This window comes from Halteromyces radiatus (assembly GCF_025201355.1).
Source record: "Halteromyces radiatus strain CBS 162.75 chromosome Unknown BX664scaffold_9, whole genome shotgun sequence".
NCBI classification, from domain to species: Eukaryota; Fungi; Mucoromycota; class Mucoromycetes; order Mucorales; family Cunninghamellaceae; genus Halteromyces; species Halteromyces radiatus.
Window position 1 is genome coordinate 38,409 of NW_026251695.1, and position 16,773 is coordinate 55,181.

Genomic DNA, 16,773 nt, shown 5'->3' on the forward strand with positions numbered 1-16,773 from the left:
CGTGTGTCGGTATCCGATAATACACAGTTTTGCCACGTTAAAATTATCTGCATGAGAAGAAAAAAATAAATATACAGTATTTGAAGATTTTTCAATGATAATGGCATTCCTTTCTTTTTTTTTTTTTTCTTTTTCTTTTCTTAGCCCCTTTACCTACAAGGAAAGTGGATGATCATCATCCTAATTGTTGTTACAAAAAGTAAAAAGCTTTTTTTTTTTTTTTTGTATATTTCACCTAGTTCCCTCCTTTCTTCTATCATTCACTATTTCAAATTTCATCATATCATAGATATCATTATCGATATGACAGCATTATCATGACATATCATCCACATTTTCTCAATATAAGAAATCATAGAAAGCCATCATCAAATATTTCCCATTTTCTCTAAAACCCAATAAAACAACATCGATCTAACCATTAACCCATGTCATATCAAATAAATGTTAAGTATGCAAAAGGTATGAAAGTTCATTAAAATAAAAAAAAAACAAAAATGACTATACAACAAATAAATAAATAAAAGATCATAGATACACTACTTTGCTAGAGTCAAAATGATTGGTATTTTTCCGTATTCGTTTTTTCCTGATGCTGGGTAATGTAAGAGGAACTTGATGCTGTTGTTGTTGACTATCATGCCAATCCATTCTTTCAAATGTCGAAACGTAATCTATAGATGCTTTTGATGCTGATGTATTATTTGATGATGCAGACGTCGGTGAAACTGATGATGATGATGATGATGATGATGACGATGATGATGATGATGATGATGATTTGCGTATTACCTTCTCTTCTGTTGCCTTGCCACCATCAATCCAAGGTTCCAATTTGTCACGATAATCTTTGTGCATTTGAGCCACCAAAAAAGCATCATCACTATAAGGAGATGATTCACGCCCACCATTCTGAAGATCTTTCATATGCTGCAAAGCTTGCTTCACCGTCGTCGATGCTAGGGTCTTACCAGCCGTCGTTTTACCCTTGCCCAATAAACAATGAGTTTGTCCATTCAGTCCTGTATCTTTTTCTAAAATCGCCATCGTTTCTAAAATTCCTTCACACACACCTTCTTCAATGGCTTCTTCATGAGAAGGTGTCGTACATGTCATAGTAGGTTCCTTGCGTAATACATGATCTAAATCAACCGCCGAGAAAAAAGCAACACTCTACAACATATATAACCAAAAAAAAAAAAAAAAAAAAGATGAGTACCTCATGAACCCTTTACTCACGTTTTTTTTTTTTTTTTTTTGATTTTACCTGAGGAAGATTGTGAATACCTAGTTTGTAGCTAAATAGAGCACGTGTCCATAAATTGGCTACTTGAAGAGCAAGTGCGGTTCGATGTTGATCCTTGTCAGAAGAGAGATACCGGACTTCATCATGGACAGAAAGCATAAATCGAGCATCAATATTGTACCGTTCAATCAAATGAGCCATAGAGACCAAAAGCATATGTAGATAATCGACACCAGAACTTTGTACAACCCAATTGATTCTTGATGTAGAGAACTTGTCCTTTGTATATTTTGGTTTGAGAGCATCCGTCACAGCACAGCCAAGGACGGGTGTCCTGGGATCGTCCGAGAGAGCAATATCTTCTAATGCGTTGAACATATAACTTTCCGATCCACCATGCCAAAAGAGTCGCTTAAAAGGATTCCGTTTGCGATGTTCCTTTTCACCTTTGGTACTTGAATAAAGATCCATTGCTCTTGCTTTAGCGGTTTCCAAATCCATCCCTTGACTGTATTGTTGTAATAGACTGGTGGCATATTTCACTCCAGCTCCATAGATTCGAGCATAGTTGAATATCTTTGCCTTGTTGCGACTGATACCTAAAATAGATGCTGTCTTTGAATGGAGATCAGTGCCTTCAGATTTTGTCCCTTGTAGTGTCATCCATCCTAATGCTGTTGCTCCGTGAAATCCAAACTGTGCATCACCAATCACACTAGAGATCCAAAGTTCTTCAGAATCCACATCTGCGCCCACAATCTTGTATCCATCAGGAGCTTGGATCATTGATTTCAATTCAGACCCAATTCGATTTGCTTTGGCATTACTTGCTGTTAACCATGTTCGTTCCACTGCACGTCGAGTCACTGTTCCCATAGAAACCATTTGAGGTAAGATCATACCATACTTTTTGTTACCATTATTGTTGTTGGAAGTTTGTCGATGTTTTTTGGGCATGTTCAAATTGACTGTTGGATTATCATCCCATACTACAAATTGTCCAAGAATTCGTTCACGAGAACTGATCCAATAGGCTGATTTTGCGTTCAATTCTAATGCTTCTTTTGCAGCGTCGTATTCAGAAGAAAGAGTGTTGTCTTCATAAGCATCAATGTAGTTCTTAGCCAAAGGATTACCGCAGTTTGCATCTTCACCATCTTTGTGAGGTACTTTGAAGTAATAGTAATTGTCATCCTGGAACACCTCCTTTTTCTTGTTACCTTCATTATTATTGTTATTATTATTATTATTATTATTTGCAATGACTTGATCATGATTCACCTTATAGCACCAACCATACCTTGGGAGATAATGTAGAGGATATCCATTCCATTTGAGTCGAAGAAGTAAAGGTGCTACCCTTGATCGTGTGGTAATTTTGAGCTTTCCAGATTTGGTATCGTATGCATCCTTGTACCATTTGGGAGAACCTTTGAGCTTTCGTTGTCGAGGGTTGACGAACCAATCTAACTGACTTAGCCAAGGATCAGCTTGCCATTTTTCGGGAGTGTTGACTAGTTCATGAGCTTGATCTGCCAATAATCGCAATTTGACATCCAACATATCATCCAATTCCTTGTGTTTCTCCACAGATTTTTCCAAATATCGTTCCCATTTTTCTGTTACTGTCAAGAAAGAACTGCCCATTTGAATCATACCAGCAAAAGAGACAGGATGAGGACAATTATCACGAAATTTTGGTAATACGACTTGATAGACTTTGTGAGTCATGAGTACATCTTGAGCACAATATGTCATAAGTTCATTGAAGTTTTCTTGAATATCTTGTAGAGTTCCATTGACAAAAAAGGAACGTTGTGACTTGTCCATGTCCAAACCACAATGAAATTTCGCCACATCTTTGAGATTATTGTGAGTACTGACATCAAAAAAGCTTGTTTGTCCAGTTGAAGATTCTATAGGATGATCATGAATAGAAGAGGGTATTGATGATGATAATGATAATGATGATGACGATGATGAAGATGATATGCCATTTTCTTGTTTTTTCTTCAATATAGAATTCCAAGCTGGTCTTTGTTGAGAGCATAAACCAGCAACAGCAATATGAAGACTCATTGTGTCCAAATACTTGATACCAGAACCCAATCGATCATATTCTTCTGCAATCCTAGCACGATCGTAACCAACATTGTGTCCTACTAAAAGTCTTTCAGGTTTATCTAATTTTCCCATGGGTATCAATACTTGTTTATCCTTTGCCTTTCCAGAGAATACATAAGGAGAAGTCCAAGAGTACCATGCTTGAGGAGAAGCTGCGACTGCCATCATAGGATAATGACCATCACTAACAAGAACTTCTACATCAAATACCAATGCTTCATCCTTTGGAAAATCCACCGTTGTAATAAGTCCAGTTTCACCATCGTATCTTGTCCAGCCAGGTTGGGGTCGCCATTTACTTTTTGTAGGTAAGGGAGGAAGATCCAGTTGAGCTAATCGTTCAGATTTTTCCAAGATAGATGTAGATTGTTCTAAACCAATACGCATAAAGTGTTCTTCAATATTATCACCATAAAGAGTAGGAAGTTTGATATTAATTGGATTCACAGTATCAGATTTCTTTCCCCAAATGTCTTGTAATATCAAATGTTGTTTAGAAAGTTCTTCCCTTTTTTTGAATTGAGAATTTGTTGTTTTTGATTGACTTGAATAAGGTGTGAATATTTGTTTATGTAAATCAGGTGATAATAATTGAACATGAGCTGGATTGGTCTTTACTATTAAAAAAAAAAATGTTAAAAAAAACACGATCTATTCTTTTTTTTTTTTTTTTTTTTTTTTACTTACTTTGATCTATTGATTTGTATAAAGTTTTCCCATAATGAAAAGTACGTATAGATTGTAAGTGAATAATAGTAGTTGTAGTAGTATATTTCGTATTAACAACGTATAACGAAGGTGATACGATTCTTTTCATAGTAAGGTTTGCATATCACGGAATAATAAGACAAAAAGAAAAGAGTGAGAAAAGTGAAAAAAGAAAGCGAAAATTTTTCTGGTGATTCTGAGAGACCGGTGTTTAAATGTCATATAGATAGTCAACACAAAAAGAAATAACTTTTGATATTCTTCCAATAATGAGAAATCAGCAAAAAAAAAAAAAAACAATTCAATTTTTATTTCATGATACGACATTATAGATAATAGATAAGAAAGAGAGGGGTGAGGGGAAGTTTAATAGTAAAAAGGATGGAAAACAATGTAATTGGGTTTTGAAGTACCGATAATCATATATTTTTAGAAATAATTTGATTTTATCTTTTTTTTTATTATTTCACTTTTTATTATTATTATTTTACTTTTTCTTTTTTTTTAACCTTTTCTTATATCCTTTCCTTCATTTCTCCTTTTCCTTTTCCTTTTGACTTTCATGTAAATTTGTTTTTCTTTACGTCATCCTTTCCCTTCCTTATTTTTTTTATTCTATGATGCCCATTAGAAAGTCTCTCGTCTTACAAGTTATTTGTATCCTTTGTGTGATCTGTTTATTCTTCCTTTCACGAATACCTGAAAAGCCACTTTATATACCAAGACCTCCAGGTAACAATTAAATATAAAAAAAAAAGTTTATTATTATTATTATTATGAAATAAGAAATTTACAAAAGATTTATTCTTCTTATATAATAGATGATCTTTGTTCCATCAATGAAGACTTGACACAAGCTTGTATTCATCCTGATAATAATAATACCAAATATGACGACAACAAATTAATGAATGACACTACCAATACTATTATCAAGAAAAAACGACCTTATACATTTGTGACAGCAGCTAGTTCCAATCATTTTTGTGCTTTAGAAGCAATGTTATATATTATGCGGGATATCAAAAGTCATGTTGATCCATCATCTTATCCACGACTGATTGTATACAATTTAGGACTCACAGCTTATCAAAATCAAATCTTAAACAATTTATACAAACATGAATTTTTTGATGAATTGGTATTATTCAATTATACAAAATATCCAGATTTTTGGGATGTCAGTGTCAATCGTGGTGAATATGCTTGGAAACCTGGAGCTGTTAAGGAAGTACAAGAAAAATATGGTGGTATTATTGTATGGCTTGATACAGGTGATGTACCAAATACTCAATTTGTAGAAAATATGCCTGATTATATTGAACGTTATGGATTTTGGTCTCCTCGAAGTACTGGTTTTATGGGTGCAAAATTCAATCATATTGGATTATTTAGATATTTTCATTCAAGTCGAAAACTATATGCCAACTTGGAAAATTGTAATGGAGCAGCTCTTGGATTTGATGCGGACAATCCTAAAATAGTAGAAGATTTGATTCAACCTTGGTATGATTGTGCTTTGAATAAGAATTGTATTGCTCCAAAAGGTTCTTCAAGAAGAAATCATCGTCAAGATCAAACTGCTATTTCTTTTTTGGCTTTACGAGCAGGTTATCGATGCTTTGAATATCCAGAATTCCATGGTTTAACTATACATCAAGATGATTTTTGCAAGGAACGTTTGGCTTTATTACATCAAACTGGTTCTTTATTGACTCCTTCTTCTTACATAAATGGTAAGTAAATAAACAAAAAAAAAGGGGAGGAGACGGGAAAAGGAGAGAAGAAAAAAAAAATAAAAGATTTTGATGATTGATGATTGATTTGATGATGTCCTGTCATTGGTAGATTTGATTTCTATATAGGTTGCATTCTTTATTATTGTTACAGTGGATTTACTTTTATTCAAGTGCAGGTCACTGTTTTATTATTCTTTATTATTAAAATAGTTTAAAATATATATTTCTTCTTTATAATTTTTAGTTTATTTTATACTTATTTTAGAACTTCTTTTATACCAAATGAATTGAACAATAAAGTCGAAAGATATGAAAACTGGGGGAGAGAATCCTCTCCTTTTTAAGAATGTAATACAATTCTTTGAGTACAATCTGGTTTGCACCACATGATCTATTTTGTACCTTTTCTCTCTCTCTTTATGCGCCGCTATCCTTGTCTAGATTCAATTTAGTCACATTACACACTTTTCTTCTTTTTTAACTTTTTTTTCCCTTTCGTCTCACTTTTTTTTTCCTCTCTCTCTCTCTCTCTCTTTCTCTCTCTCTTTTTTTTTTCTTTTAACTTTCTCACACGGCTTTTTTTTTTTTAAAAAAAAAAAAAAATAATAATAACAAAGGAGGTAAGCAATAGAACTTCTTAGTCTTTTCCCCCTTCCTTTTTATTTTCTATTTCTTTCTTAAATGCCTTTTTTTTTTTTTTTCCTTTTTCCTAAAGTAGGTGACTTTTTTGATGGCTCAAGCTAGAAATAGTCTTCTATCATTCTCCTTAGCATCTGTTCCTATACATCATTCAATATCTCCCGTTTCTTCAGCCGATACTACTAGGCCAATGGTAAGTAACGATTTTTATTTTGTCAATAACGATCTTTTTGTTTTATTTTAATATTCTTTATTTATGTATTCTATATAGATATTACCATCCAATACAGTCAACTTTTCTCATATTAATCATCTACACCTACCTCCTATTGTCATGCCAACAACACCATCAACACCAACAACCTCAAAAACATCAATGACGGACGGATTCATGTTATTTTGTGCAGATCAAACCTCATCGTCTTCGCCCATCAAGCCAACTCCTGCTTTATATGAACGTTGGAATGCTTTACCAAACGTAGGTACTGTAATATTATACTTCATTTTTAATCTCATATCTGTTTATTATTAATAATAACTAGGAAAGCAAAAAACCATATTGTAGCCAAGCTATTATTGTCAATGCTAAAGTTGAAGACGGATTAGATCAGCAAGATACCTCCGCAACACCGCCAGAAAAACCATGTAGTACTCCACCACGACATTTGATCTCTCCAGAAGTCATTCGATCTGTTGAACAGGAAGAAAAGGAAGAAGCTCTGGGACATCAACCTTTTTCTGCCTATTCTTCTTTTTTATCTATGAAACATAGTCATCAACAGCAACAAACGATCAATAAACGACGTGATTCCTCTCCACATTATACTACAAATGAGCATAGTCCATCATTATCTCAATCTTCAACACCATCACCGACTTCATCCTCTTCTCTCAACTATCTTTCTCTTCCTCCAACAACTACTCCTTCAACCACAACGTCAACATCATCAAAAACATCTATTTATAGTCATGGTGATAATACTTCTACTACTGATGGTAGCAATAGTAAAAGAACTAGTATGATCACAAGTAATTCATTACCAGCACCCATTCAACAACAGTCATATTTATCATCAACATTATATACGAGAGATAATAACTGTGGACACATGGAGGATCAGCAATACTATCAACAACTTTCTCTTCATCACAATGGCAACCATCATCAACAACAACAACAACAACAACAACAACAACAACAACAACAAGATTCGTCAAAAGAGATGCCAATATCCACGTGTGCGCCTACCAAAAACATTCAAATCAATATGGCATCTAGGTTAGGTACTGATCAAGTCGATACTTTTATTACTCCATATGAAAAGAGATCAATTCCAAAAAAGAAACGATCCAACTCAACAACAACGACTAACATTCCCATCGTACGAGAACGGTTGAAACGGCCTCCCAATGCTTATCTTCTATTCAATCGTGATATGCGTCGAAAGTTACTGGCTCTTGATCCAAAAATGACAGTCTCTGAAATCAGTAAAGAAATTGGAGATCGATGGAAATACTTGTCACCAGTTAAGTTCTTACCTTACCTTATATCTTTCATTGTGCACTGACTTGTATTTTTTTTTCTTTTATATATATTAGAATGAACGACAACATTATATGGAAGCAGCTCAATTATTGAAACAAGATCATTTGAAAAATCATCCAGACTTTATTTACACCAGACGTTCTAAAGCGGAATTGGCAGAAGCGAAACGATTGTCAAGATCGGGACGAAGACAGTCAGCATTAGCAGCAGCAGCATTAGCATCGACGACAAATTCAACAAGTATATCATCATCATCTTCTTCTTCATCAACATCGGCATCATTACCAGCTATTTACTCTGGAAACAAAAACATTTCATTGGATTGCACCAGTGAAGCACTCATATCACATAGTAGTACCACCAATAAATCGTCGTCGATTCGTTCATTAGTATTAGAAGGTCATGGGGACGAAAGTACAAAATTATCTCTTGGCAATAATCCGTTGGTCTCACCCTCATCATCACCCTCATCATCATCACCCTCATCATTATCATCAGCAATATCAACAAATGGCCAATTACCAGTTGAAGCAACGTCACGTACCACCATATCAGATGTTCATCCATTATGGCCAACAATAGCAACATCAATAACATCACCTTGCACAAAAAGGCGCGGGCGACAGCGATCCGAAAGTGGACAGCGTGATCCAAGAGGAAGAAAGAAAAAGCGACACAAGCATCCAACAGCACCCAAGCACCCCATGAGCGGCTTTCTATTTTTTTTAGGTGCTGTACGACCTGAAGTAGCACAGCAATTTCCAGGGTCAACCGTTGGTCCCATCAGCAAAGAAATCTCATCAAGGTGGAAACGTATGTCAACAAAGGATCGTGAACCTTGGTTGTTAAAGGCAGAAAAGGACAAAGCTCGGTATGCAGAAGAAATGCAAATCTACATGAAAAACCTCAAACAACAAGAAGAAGAAGAACATGAAAGAGAACAACAACAAACATCAACAACAGTCTCAGATTCAATCTACAACAACATCAATGAAGAACAAGGAAATGACGATGAAGATGATGATGATGAAGATGATGATGATGATGATGATAGGTCTCAATATGATGAAAATAACAACACATTAATAGCAAGAAAACATGAAGCCTATGATCATGATGAAGATGAAGATGATGATCAAGTGATCGCAACGGTAGTACAAATGGTCAATAGTGGAAATGGACAAACTTCTAGTTATTCATCTTTTTCTCATACTCATTTATATACTTCATCATCATCATCCTATTTATGATTAGATACTTTCACACACATATATATCTATATATTATTCCTTCCACTGTATATTTTTTTTGATTTAACCTTTCCAACTTTGTACTATTCTTTTTTTCTTTTCTTTTTTTTTTTTTAAATATATATTGTTGATAATAAAACTCTTTTGATGACTTTTTAATATTATGATACACTATTTTTATTAATTCTTTTTTTAGTGACTGAAAAGGAATAGGATTTTTCATATGGATTTCACTGCTACAGCTACAAAAAAAAAAAAAGGAGACAACACCATCAAAAAAAAAAAGCGGACTTTGGACCTTTTTTTTTTTTTTTTTACTTCTTTTCTATTCTTCGTCTTTTTTTTTTATTATTATTATTCTTTTGCGACTTCATCCTTTTGGTGAAATAAACAACAAAATATAAAGACGAAGACGACGACGACGATAAACTTGTTATTCGATATCAAGAATATCATGATTGGGTCCAATAATAATGGTGGTCTCTTAGTTCATGGTCTTACTTCTAGTGCTAGTGCTTCAACCACTGGTAGTGGTAGTTCGTGTAATGAAGTACCTCCTGTTGTTCTCAGTGTACCAACTAAACGTTCCAAACCTATCAAATTTGGTTCTTATCTACTTCCTTACATTTCCAATGCATACGCTGAAGATGCTACTAAATATGAACAAGACTGTCTCCTTTTAGACAATTTACGCCAACAAGCTATTCAATTACCTGATGTCTTGACCATTTCTACTATCGACAGACTTTTTATGTATTATTCTCAACTGGTATTTTTGGGTACTCGATTTCCTCTTGATGTAAGTATTAAAATATTAGTAAAAGTTGTTATACTTAGTTTTATTATTATTGTAGGTGGGTTTGGACTATCCTTGGTATCCAGCTTTTCAAACAAAAGGGAAATTAGGTATGTTTTATATATATAATATATATAAATATGATACGTATGGATATATATATATAGAGAGAGAAATTAGTATGGATTAGACAAAAAAAAAAAAAAAGAATGTCTCATGTGATACTCATTTTTTTTTTCTCTTTTGTTTTATATGTGTATGGCACTTAGTGAAACGTACAAACTTGAATTATGAAAAAGCAAATATTTTATTCACTATTGGTGCTGTATATAGTCAACTTGGATCAACTGAAACTCGAATATCTACTGAAGGGATTCGAAAAGCATGTAGTTATTATCAGGTAATCAAAACTCAATAGAAATCAAATATTTACTTTTCTATATTCACTCACACTATATATATATATATATATATATATATATGTATTAGTACGCAGCCGGCTGTTTCAAGTATATTGCTCGTGAAATCATTCCTGACTTGCGATCCACTCCTCCTGGTGATGTAGCGGTACCGACACTTCAAGTTTTGATCTCTCTTATGTTGGCTCAAGCTCAAGAATGTATGTGGCAAAAAGCAGTGATGGAACACATGAAGCATGGCACTATTGCAAGACTAGCGATCAAAGTGGCGGACTTTTTCGATAGTATATTAAAAGAAGACAAGACAACTACTGATGAACTTCCAGCTGATTGGTTGAAACATGCTCATATTAAAGCATCCTACTTTTTGGCTGTGGCACAGTATCACAAGGCAAATGAATGTATTTCCATGTCCAAGTATGGAGAAGAAATCGCTCGATTACGAATCGCTAAAGAAGAAACAACTAAAGCATTGGATGCAATCTCGACTTCTTTATTAACCAATAACAATAGTTATACATTGACCGGTGGATTTGGTTTAATGGCTTTATTAAGCTCAGCACCCTCAGCATTGACAGGCATGATTCAACCTCAATCTGGATTTGTGGATGAAGTACGTAATCTAATGACATCTATTGACCGTGATTTACTTCGTGCAGAAAAGGATAACAATGTGGTTTACCTAGAATCTGTACCTGATCCTGTTCAATTGGCTCCTATTCTACGCTCTGATATGGTTAAACCTGCCATCCCCTCTGATTTATTGGAACCTGCTTACTGGAAACGCAACCCTAATGTTGATCCCAATCGTCCTCTATTTGAAAGTTTAGTCCCTTTTGCCGTACATCAAGCCGCTAGTGTTTATGCAGATAAGAAAGAATGGGTTGTCGATCATGATATTGTTTCTAAATGCAAGGAATTACAACGTGAATACAAATCGTAAATAAAAAAAAAACAATGGAAGTGGAATGACGACGAACAACTAATCATTATTTTTTTTTTAAAAAAAAAAAAAAAAAAAGATTATTGGATCAACTCAATTTACCAGTGGCGTTGGATATGGTGGATCCTGATCATTTACCTCAATCTTTACTCTCATGTGCGGAAGAAGTTCAACATGACGGTGGTGCTCAAGCTCTTAGAGATATGCTATCCAAGATTCAAAAAATGTCCATGAAGAATGCTGATTTGGTAGAAGAAGGATTCAATACTTTGGAAGAAGAAAATGAAAGCGATGATATCTTACGAAGACAATATGGTAGCTGTAAGTAAATAAATTTAAAGATAAAGATAATATTGATTTATCTGATTATTTGGAATCATTCTATATATATATATATATATATATAGTGTGGACGAGACCACCTTCACAACAATTGACTGGGTCACTTTTAGCACAAGGAGCACAATATCATGATACACTCCAAGCAGCAATGAAGGCGGATAGAATTGTTAGAGCCAAAGTGACAAATTGGGGAAAGGCCATTGATGTATTATCTCAACCAATTGAAGAACTTTTGAAAACACTACCAAATATCAACAATAAAGATGATACATTTGAACAACAAGAACAATGTATGGAATTGATTCAACGATTACGGAATTTATTACAAGAGGCACAGGAAGAATCCAAGGCACAAATACAATTGATGGAAGATGCTCAAGCGTTGGCGGCATCAGATGAGATTTCAACACAACTATTAGCTAAAGCGGACGAATTGACGGGTGGATCTCCTATTGTCAAGATTGAACCAGAACAATTTACGGATGTATTCAATCGGGAACTTAAGAAATATGAAACCATGCAAGGTACAGCACTTCAGTTAGTCAATAGTCAATCGGATCGAAAAATCAAATTGGAACAAGTTTATGGACAATTCTCCTTGGTGATCAATGCAAACCCTATAGCTGCCAAACGTGAAAAGGCCATCTCTAATTTGGAACAAGCTTTTACGAAATTCAAGGAAATACGAACGAATTTGGTAGAAGGCATCAAAGTAATATCAAAAGAAAAGAAAAAAAAATGAGGATTTATTTTTTTTATGTTAATTCTTCTCGTTTTTTTTTTTTTTAAAAAAAATAATAATAATAATATGTATAGTTTTATTCTCAATATACTGATACCCTGACACAATTTCGAGATGATTGTAATGACTTTGCTTTGGCTAGGAAAATGGAAGCTTCCGAACTATCAAGGTAATAAAAAATCTTTTTTTTTTAATGGTGTTTACTCATTGGTAATTTTCACTTTATATTGCAGGAACAGCGGAGCTATTGTACGGCGTAAATGAATGATCACCTGCTTTCATGACTCTATCTCTCATTGAAATTACGTAAACTTGTCTTTTTTTTTTTTCTTTACTTTCTTTTATTTATTTTTATTTTTTCCTTATCTCCTTTTCTCTTTCTTTCTTTCTTTCTTTCTTTCTTTCTTTCTTTCTTTTTTATTTACTTATTCTTCTTCTTCTTATTCCTTGTTATTTTATTTTATTTACTTATTTATATATATATACTCAAATTCCTTTTACCCAATCATTCCATCAATAAATCATTCCATTACACAATGAAAGTTGCCTTTATCACTCTTCTATCTTTGGTAGCTACAAGTTCTCTTGTTCAAGCTGGTCCTATTGCTGCTTTTGATCAACTTCGTGTTTTCCGTCAAACTGAACCTGAACGTCGTCTTATTCAATATGGTGAAGATACTCCTCCAAAGTGGATGAAACAAACTGATATTGATAACTTGTTCCGAGCTGGTGTCAAGTTCATGGATATTACTGATCATCAAGATTTAGGTTCTTATTCTGCATATCAACGTGCTTGGGAACCAGGTAATATAATGTGCGAGCGCGTGTGTGAAAAAAAAAAAAAATACTAGGATGACTCATATTTTTTTTTTTTTTTGAATAGTGATCCCTACCAAGGTCAGTTATCAAGATGAAGTGGCTCCTTTTATTGGTAATTTGACAACGGATACAATGAAATCCAATCTTGAAAAATTCACCAATTTCCGTACACGATATTATAAATCATCTTATGGGGCCAAGTCTTGTCGGTGGTTAATTGAACAAATTCAAGCTGTTGTAGATGAAGCAAATCGTGGTGATCTCGTGTCGGTCAAAGAATTCAAGCACTCGGTAAATAAAAAATAAAAATAAAAATAATAAATATCATTTCCATTTATGCTGATTTTTGATGTTTTTGTTAGTGGGATCAATTCTCCATTGTGGCGCGGTTTGAAGGAAGTGATCAAGATTTGAAGGATGAATTAGTCATTGTGGGTGCTCATCAAGATTCTGTCAATCTCTGGTTACCTTACTTCGGTCGTTCTCCCGGTGCTGATGTAAGAGTATTATCCTCCATTATTATTTAATACTTATCACTATTTGTAATGATTTAGGATGATGGTAGTGGAACGGTTACTATTCTTGAAACTTTCCGTAGTTTGGTTACAAATGGATTCAAACCTGAACGTCCTGTAGAATTCCATTGGTATAGTGGAGAAGAAGCTGGTTTATTGGGTAGTCAAGATGTGGCTGCTCAATATCTCAATGATGGTAAGAAGGTGGTAGCTATGTTACAAAATGATATGACTGGTTATGTTGGAACAAACAACGAAGTCATTGGTATTGTTACCGATCATGTGGATGAAAAGGTATGTATATTGAAAAAAAGAAATGTGTCTTTTTTTTTTTTTTACAGGTAGACTTTTTTCATAGATTGTTATACTTATTTGCTTCTTTTTTTTTCTTTTTCTTTTTTTTTTTTTTTTTTTTTTTTTTTTTAGCTGACTGATTTCTTGAAATCATTGGTGGACAATTATGCTTCTATTCCCTACACCTCTACCAAATGTGGTTACGCTTGTAGCGGTAAATTAGAAACGAGAAGAAAGCAACAAAACAAAAAAATGCGTTTGACTGATACTTGATTATTATTATTATTTTGTTTTGACTTGGAATAGATCATGCTTCTTGGCGCAAGGCAGGTTTCCCTTCAGCCTTCACTATCGAAAGTGCTTTTGATGATTCCAATCACTATATTCACACTTCTGATGATACCATTGACAAACTCTCTTTTGATCATATGCTGGAATTTGCAAAAGTTGCTTCTGGGTTTGCCGTGGAACTTTCCCACAAACAATAAATCGGGTCTTCCAGTTTTAGTATTTGTTTAGTTGACTGTAGTTATCTCTCTCTCATCTCTCTCTTTTTTTTTTTTTTTTTTTTTTTCTATTATCACCTTTTGTATTTCCTTTCTCTCTCTCTTTTTTTTTTTTATGAACTTTTGTCTGTATGTACATGTGTATTTTTACTGATGGAATTTTGCCCTTTTTTTTTTTTCTTTACAACGTTGATTCAATAAAAATGAATGGTATTTTACCCTAAAGATTCTTTTTGGTGTTACAATGAGATGATAAAACAATATGGGGTATATGAAAACTTTGTTCATACTCTTTCATGATAATAAATCTCTTTTAATACCCTTCCCCCAGCTTCCTCGATATATACGTTGGCTGATGAACTTTATGAAAAAGGACAATGATATGAATACTGATGTTGATAAGTGTCCTTTCACTACCTTATTAGTTGATCTTTTTACTTTCTCTCTGACATATAAATGGTTTCTAGCAGTAAGATATCGTTTCGCTGTCTATGCATGTATTTTATCAACCATCGGTTATTAGATAACAATTCTTCCAATTTACCCCATATCACCACATCATCTCATATCATTTATCAATCTATCATCGTTTATGTATTGTGTAAATATGTACTTTTTTTTTTTATTATTAAACTTCGAAAAGAGGGAGATATAGGTCAGTAGTAAATAGCAAAGGGGAGTATAATACAATAATAATAATAAAAAAAATGCCCGAGAATAATAAAGTAAAGGATATCATGCGCTTTTTTCTGAGGAGAGATAATTGGGATCATTGGCTAATTTCCTGCTAAGATTGTTGTACCAAGTTTGGAAAGCTTTGACAGGTAGATAACCACGTTCAGTCACTTCACCCAAGGCAATACCATTCATAGGAAGATCTTGAACTGCAAAAGAGGTAACATAGTTGAATAGATTTTCAATCACACGAGATGCCATTTGACCCACTTCTGTCATAGATACCGCGTGTTGTAAATTTGATCCACCACTTTTCATTACACCGGAGGAGAGAGTCGATAATAATTGTTGTACAGTTTCTATGGGTTCAATGGAAATACCTAAGGTTGCTGTGGGTTGATTCATCATTATATTGTTCTTGCCACCACCAATGCGAAAGATGGCACTTGGTTTTTCATTCGATAGTCTATCAATAAAATAAATATTGTGAGTTTTCATTATCAACAATAATCATTTATGTATTACCCTCCTAAAAGTTGCCAGTCTTTGTTAGGCCATAACAAATGAACAGTAGCAGCATAACCAGGTTCGAAAGGAATGGTACCCAATAAAAAGACAACAAGATGGTTGATACTTTGAGGATCGGATAGTTCAAATACATACTTGTTGACATCTACTTGTTGTAAGTTAGTTTGCACCTACATATAAGAAAAAAACACGGTGTAATAATCATTAGTCATAACAGTATAATAATATAGTCCAAGACTTTACAAGACGACCAGCGGCAATACATCCAAACATATCAATCTATTTCTATTGTTGTTGTTGTTATATAGTAGAAAACGAAAGAGAAAAAAAAACAAGTGTAAGGAAAAAATAATAAAAAATTATAACACTTTCATATAGTTGACCCTTACCGGAGTCTAAACGAAGCTTCTCGAAGTTTGGAGTCACGGTTTGCATTGTTTTTTCATTCAACCATTACCAAATATGGAAGATTGATCGATAAGGGATTCATATTTAATGCGTTCTTCCAATTTATATGAACATCAAAGGAAGAAGAAGAGAGAGAGAAAAATTATTGACTATAAAAATCATATGATATCATATTGGAATTGGATGATGTAAAAGTAAAATACTTGTTGTTACCCATCACAATACTGTATATGATATCATATGCATAAAACTTGATACTGAAGAAAGCAATTTACATAAACAACTTTTCTTTAATATCGTATTGAAATGATATAGTATGATGATCTCCCATCAAATAAAAATGTAATACTTATATAATAAAACTATCTTTTTTTCTTTCATCAATGGTAATCATTGAATGGATTCTATTATGTATATAGAATAAGGCTAGACCCTTCATTTTTTATTTTTTTATTTTTCTCTTATAGTTTGATGAGGGTACACACGCTCAAAGGGCAAATTCTGGTGAGAAGGAGACACCAATTTTTTAACCTC

General features: G+C 33.7%; 6 protein-coding genes across 6 annotated transcripts; 4 read left to right on the forward strand and 2 right to left on the reverse strand.

Annotated features, from left to right (window-relative positions):
- Nucleotides 1-435: 435 nt before the first annotated feature.
- On the reverse strand, nucleotides 436-4,346 carry BX664DRAFT_302771 (DNA polymerase family A-domain-containing protein). The gene is made up of 3 exons (XM_051542448.1): nucleotides 4,058-4,346; nucleotides 1,268-3,987; nucleotides 436-1,173 (listed from the first exon to the last, which is right to left on the reverse strand). Exons 1-3 carry the CDS (start codon nucleotides 4,185-4,187, stop codon nucleotides 529-531), a joined length of 3,495 nt encoding a protein of 1,164 aa, XP_051396458.1. The 5' UTR covers nucleotides 4,188-4,346; the 3' UTR covers nucleotides 436-528.
- Nucleotides 4,347-4,502: 156 nt separating this feature from the next.
- BX664DRAFT_341345 (uncharacterized protein) lies at nucleotides 4,503-6,169 on the forward strand. Its single transcript, XM_051546978.1, has 2 exons — nucleotides 4,503-4,810; nucleotides 4,900-6,169. The coding sequence occupies exons 1-2, from the start codon at nucleotides 4,696-4,698 to the stop codon at nucleotides 5,820-5,822; spliced, it is 1,038 nt and encodes a 345-aa protein (XP_051396459.1). The 5' UTR covers nucleotides 4,503-4,695; the 3' UTR covers nucleotides 5,823-6,169.
- Nucleotides 6,170-7,112: 943 nt separating this feature from the next.
- Nucleotides 7,113-8,904, forward strand: BX664DRAFT_235008 (high mobility group box domain-containing protein; the record flags this gene model as incomplete). The annotated part of the gene is made up of 4 exons (XM_051540169.1): nucleotides 7,113-7,227; nucleotides 7,741-7,982; nucleotides 8,056-8,174; nucleotides 8,616-8,904. Coding segments are annotated over 4 exons (765 nt in total), but the record flags the coding sequence as incomplete, so codon positions are not given.
- Nucleotides 8,905-9,587: 683 nt separating this feature from the next.
- On the forward strand, nucleotides 9,588-12,913 carry BX664DRAFT_341355 (BRO1-like domain-containing protein). Its single transcript, XM_051546979.1, has 8 exons — nucleotides 9,588-10,051; nucleotides 10,107-10,158; nucleotides 10,318-10,448; nucleotides 10,538-11,406; nucleotides 11,490-11,731; nucleotides 11,818-12,464; nucleotides 12,569-12,663; nucleotides 12,728-12,913. Exons 1-8 carry the CDS (start codon nucleotides 9,707-9,709, stop codon nucleotides 12,756-12,758), a joined length of 2,412 nt encoding a protein of 803 aa, XP_051396461.1. The 5' UTR covers nucleotides 9,588-9,706; the 3' UTR covers nucleotides 12,759-12,913.
- Nucleotides 12,870-14,702, forward strand: BX664DRAFT_341357 (uncharacterized protein). The gene is made up of 6 exons (XM_051546980.1): nucleotides 12,870-13,298; nucleotides 13,378-13,604; nucleotides 13,676-13,810; nucleotides 13,868-14,122; nucleotides 14,255-14,336; nucleotides 14,429-14,702. The coding sequence occupies exons 1-6, from the start codon at nucleotides 13,031-13,033 to the stop codon at nucleotides 14,608-14,610; spliced, it is 1,149 nt and encodes a 382-aa protein (XP_051396462.1). The 5' UTR covers nucleotides 12,870-13,030; the 3' UTR covers nucleotides 14,611-14,702.
- A 528-nt stretch (nucleotides 14,703-15,230) lies between these two features.
- BX664DRAFT_361915 (uncharacterized protein) lies at nucleotides 15,231-16,154 on the reverse strand. Its single transcript, XM_051548272.1, has 3 exons — nucleotides 16,075-16,154; nucleotides 15,829-16,001; nucleotides 15,231-15,769 (listed from the first exon to the last, which is right to left on the reverse strand). Exons 1-3 carry the CDS (start codon nucleotides 16,102-16,104, stop codon nucleotides 15,364-15,366), a joined length of 609 nt encoding a protein of 202 aa, XP_051396463.1. The 5' UTR covers nucleotides 16,105-16,154; the 3' UTR covers nucleotides 15,231-15,363.
- Nucleotides 16,155-16,773: the final 619 nt, after the last annotated feature.

Excerpts from the sequence above, each read along its gene's own strand:
- BX664DRAFT_302771 (XM_051542448.1), bottom strand. The coding sequence starts at position 4,187 with ATGAAAAGAATCGTATCACCTTCGTTATACGTTGTTAATACGAAATAT. Across the intron at positions 3,988-4,057 it reads ATACAAATCAATAGATCAAA|TAAAGACCAATCCAGCTCAT; the intron begins GTAAGTAAAAAA and ends TTTTTTTAATAG. Across the intron at positions 1,174-1,267 it reads GTATTCACAATCTTCCTCAG|AGTGTTGCTTTTTTCTCGGC; the intron begins GTAAAATCAAAA and ends TATATGTTGTAG.
- BX664DRAFT_341345 (XM_051546978.1), top strand. The coding sequence starts at position 4,696 with ATGATGCCCATTAGAAAGTCTCTCGTCTTACAAGTTATTTGTATCCTT. Across the intron at positions 4,811-4,899 it reads TTATATACCAAGACCTCCAG|ATGATCTTTGTTCCATCAAT; the intron begins GTAACAATTAAA and ends CTTATATAATAG.
- BX664DRAFT_341355 (XM_051546979.1), top strand. The coding sequence starts at position 9,707 with ATGATTGGGTCCAATAATAATGGTGGTCTCTTAGTTCATGGTCTTACT. Across the intron at positions 12,465-12,568 it reads ATTTGGTAGAAGGCATCAAA|TTTTATTCTCAATATACTGA; the intron begins GTAATATCAAAA and ends TAATATGTATAG. Across the intron at positions 12,664-12,727 it reads GAAGCTTCCGAACTATCAAG|GAACAGCGGAGCTATTGTAC; the intron begins GTAATAAAAAAT and ends TTTATATTGCAG.
- BX664DRAFT_341357 (XM_051546980.1), top strand. The coding sequence starts at position 13,031 with ATGAAAGTTGCCTTTATCACTCTTCTATCTTTGGTAGCTACAAGTTCT. Across the intron at positions 13,811-13,867 it reads GTCGTTCTCCCGGTGCTGAT|GATGATGGTAGTGGAACGGT; the intron begins GTAAGAGTATTA and ends GTAATGATTTAG. Across the intron at positions 14,123-14,254 it reads CCGATCATGTGGATGAAAAG|CTGACTGATTTCTTGAAATC; the intron begins GTATGTATATTG and ends TTTTTTTTTTAG.
- BX664DRAFT_361915 (XM_051548272.1), bottom strand. The coding sequence starts at position 16,104 with ATGTTTGGATGTATTGCCGCTGGTCGTCTT. Across the intron at positions 16,002-16,074 it reads GTATTGCCGCTGGTCGTCTT|GTGCAAACTAACTTACAACA; the intron begins GTAAAGTCTTGG and ends TCTTATATGTAG. Across the intron at positions 15,770-15,828 it reads GACTGGCAACTTTTAGGAGG|ACTATCGAATGAAAAACCAA; the intron begins GTAATACATAAA and ends TTTTATTGATAG.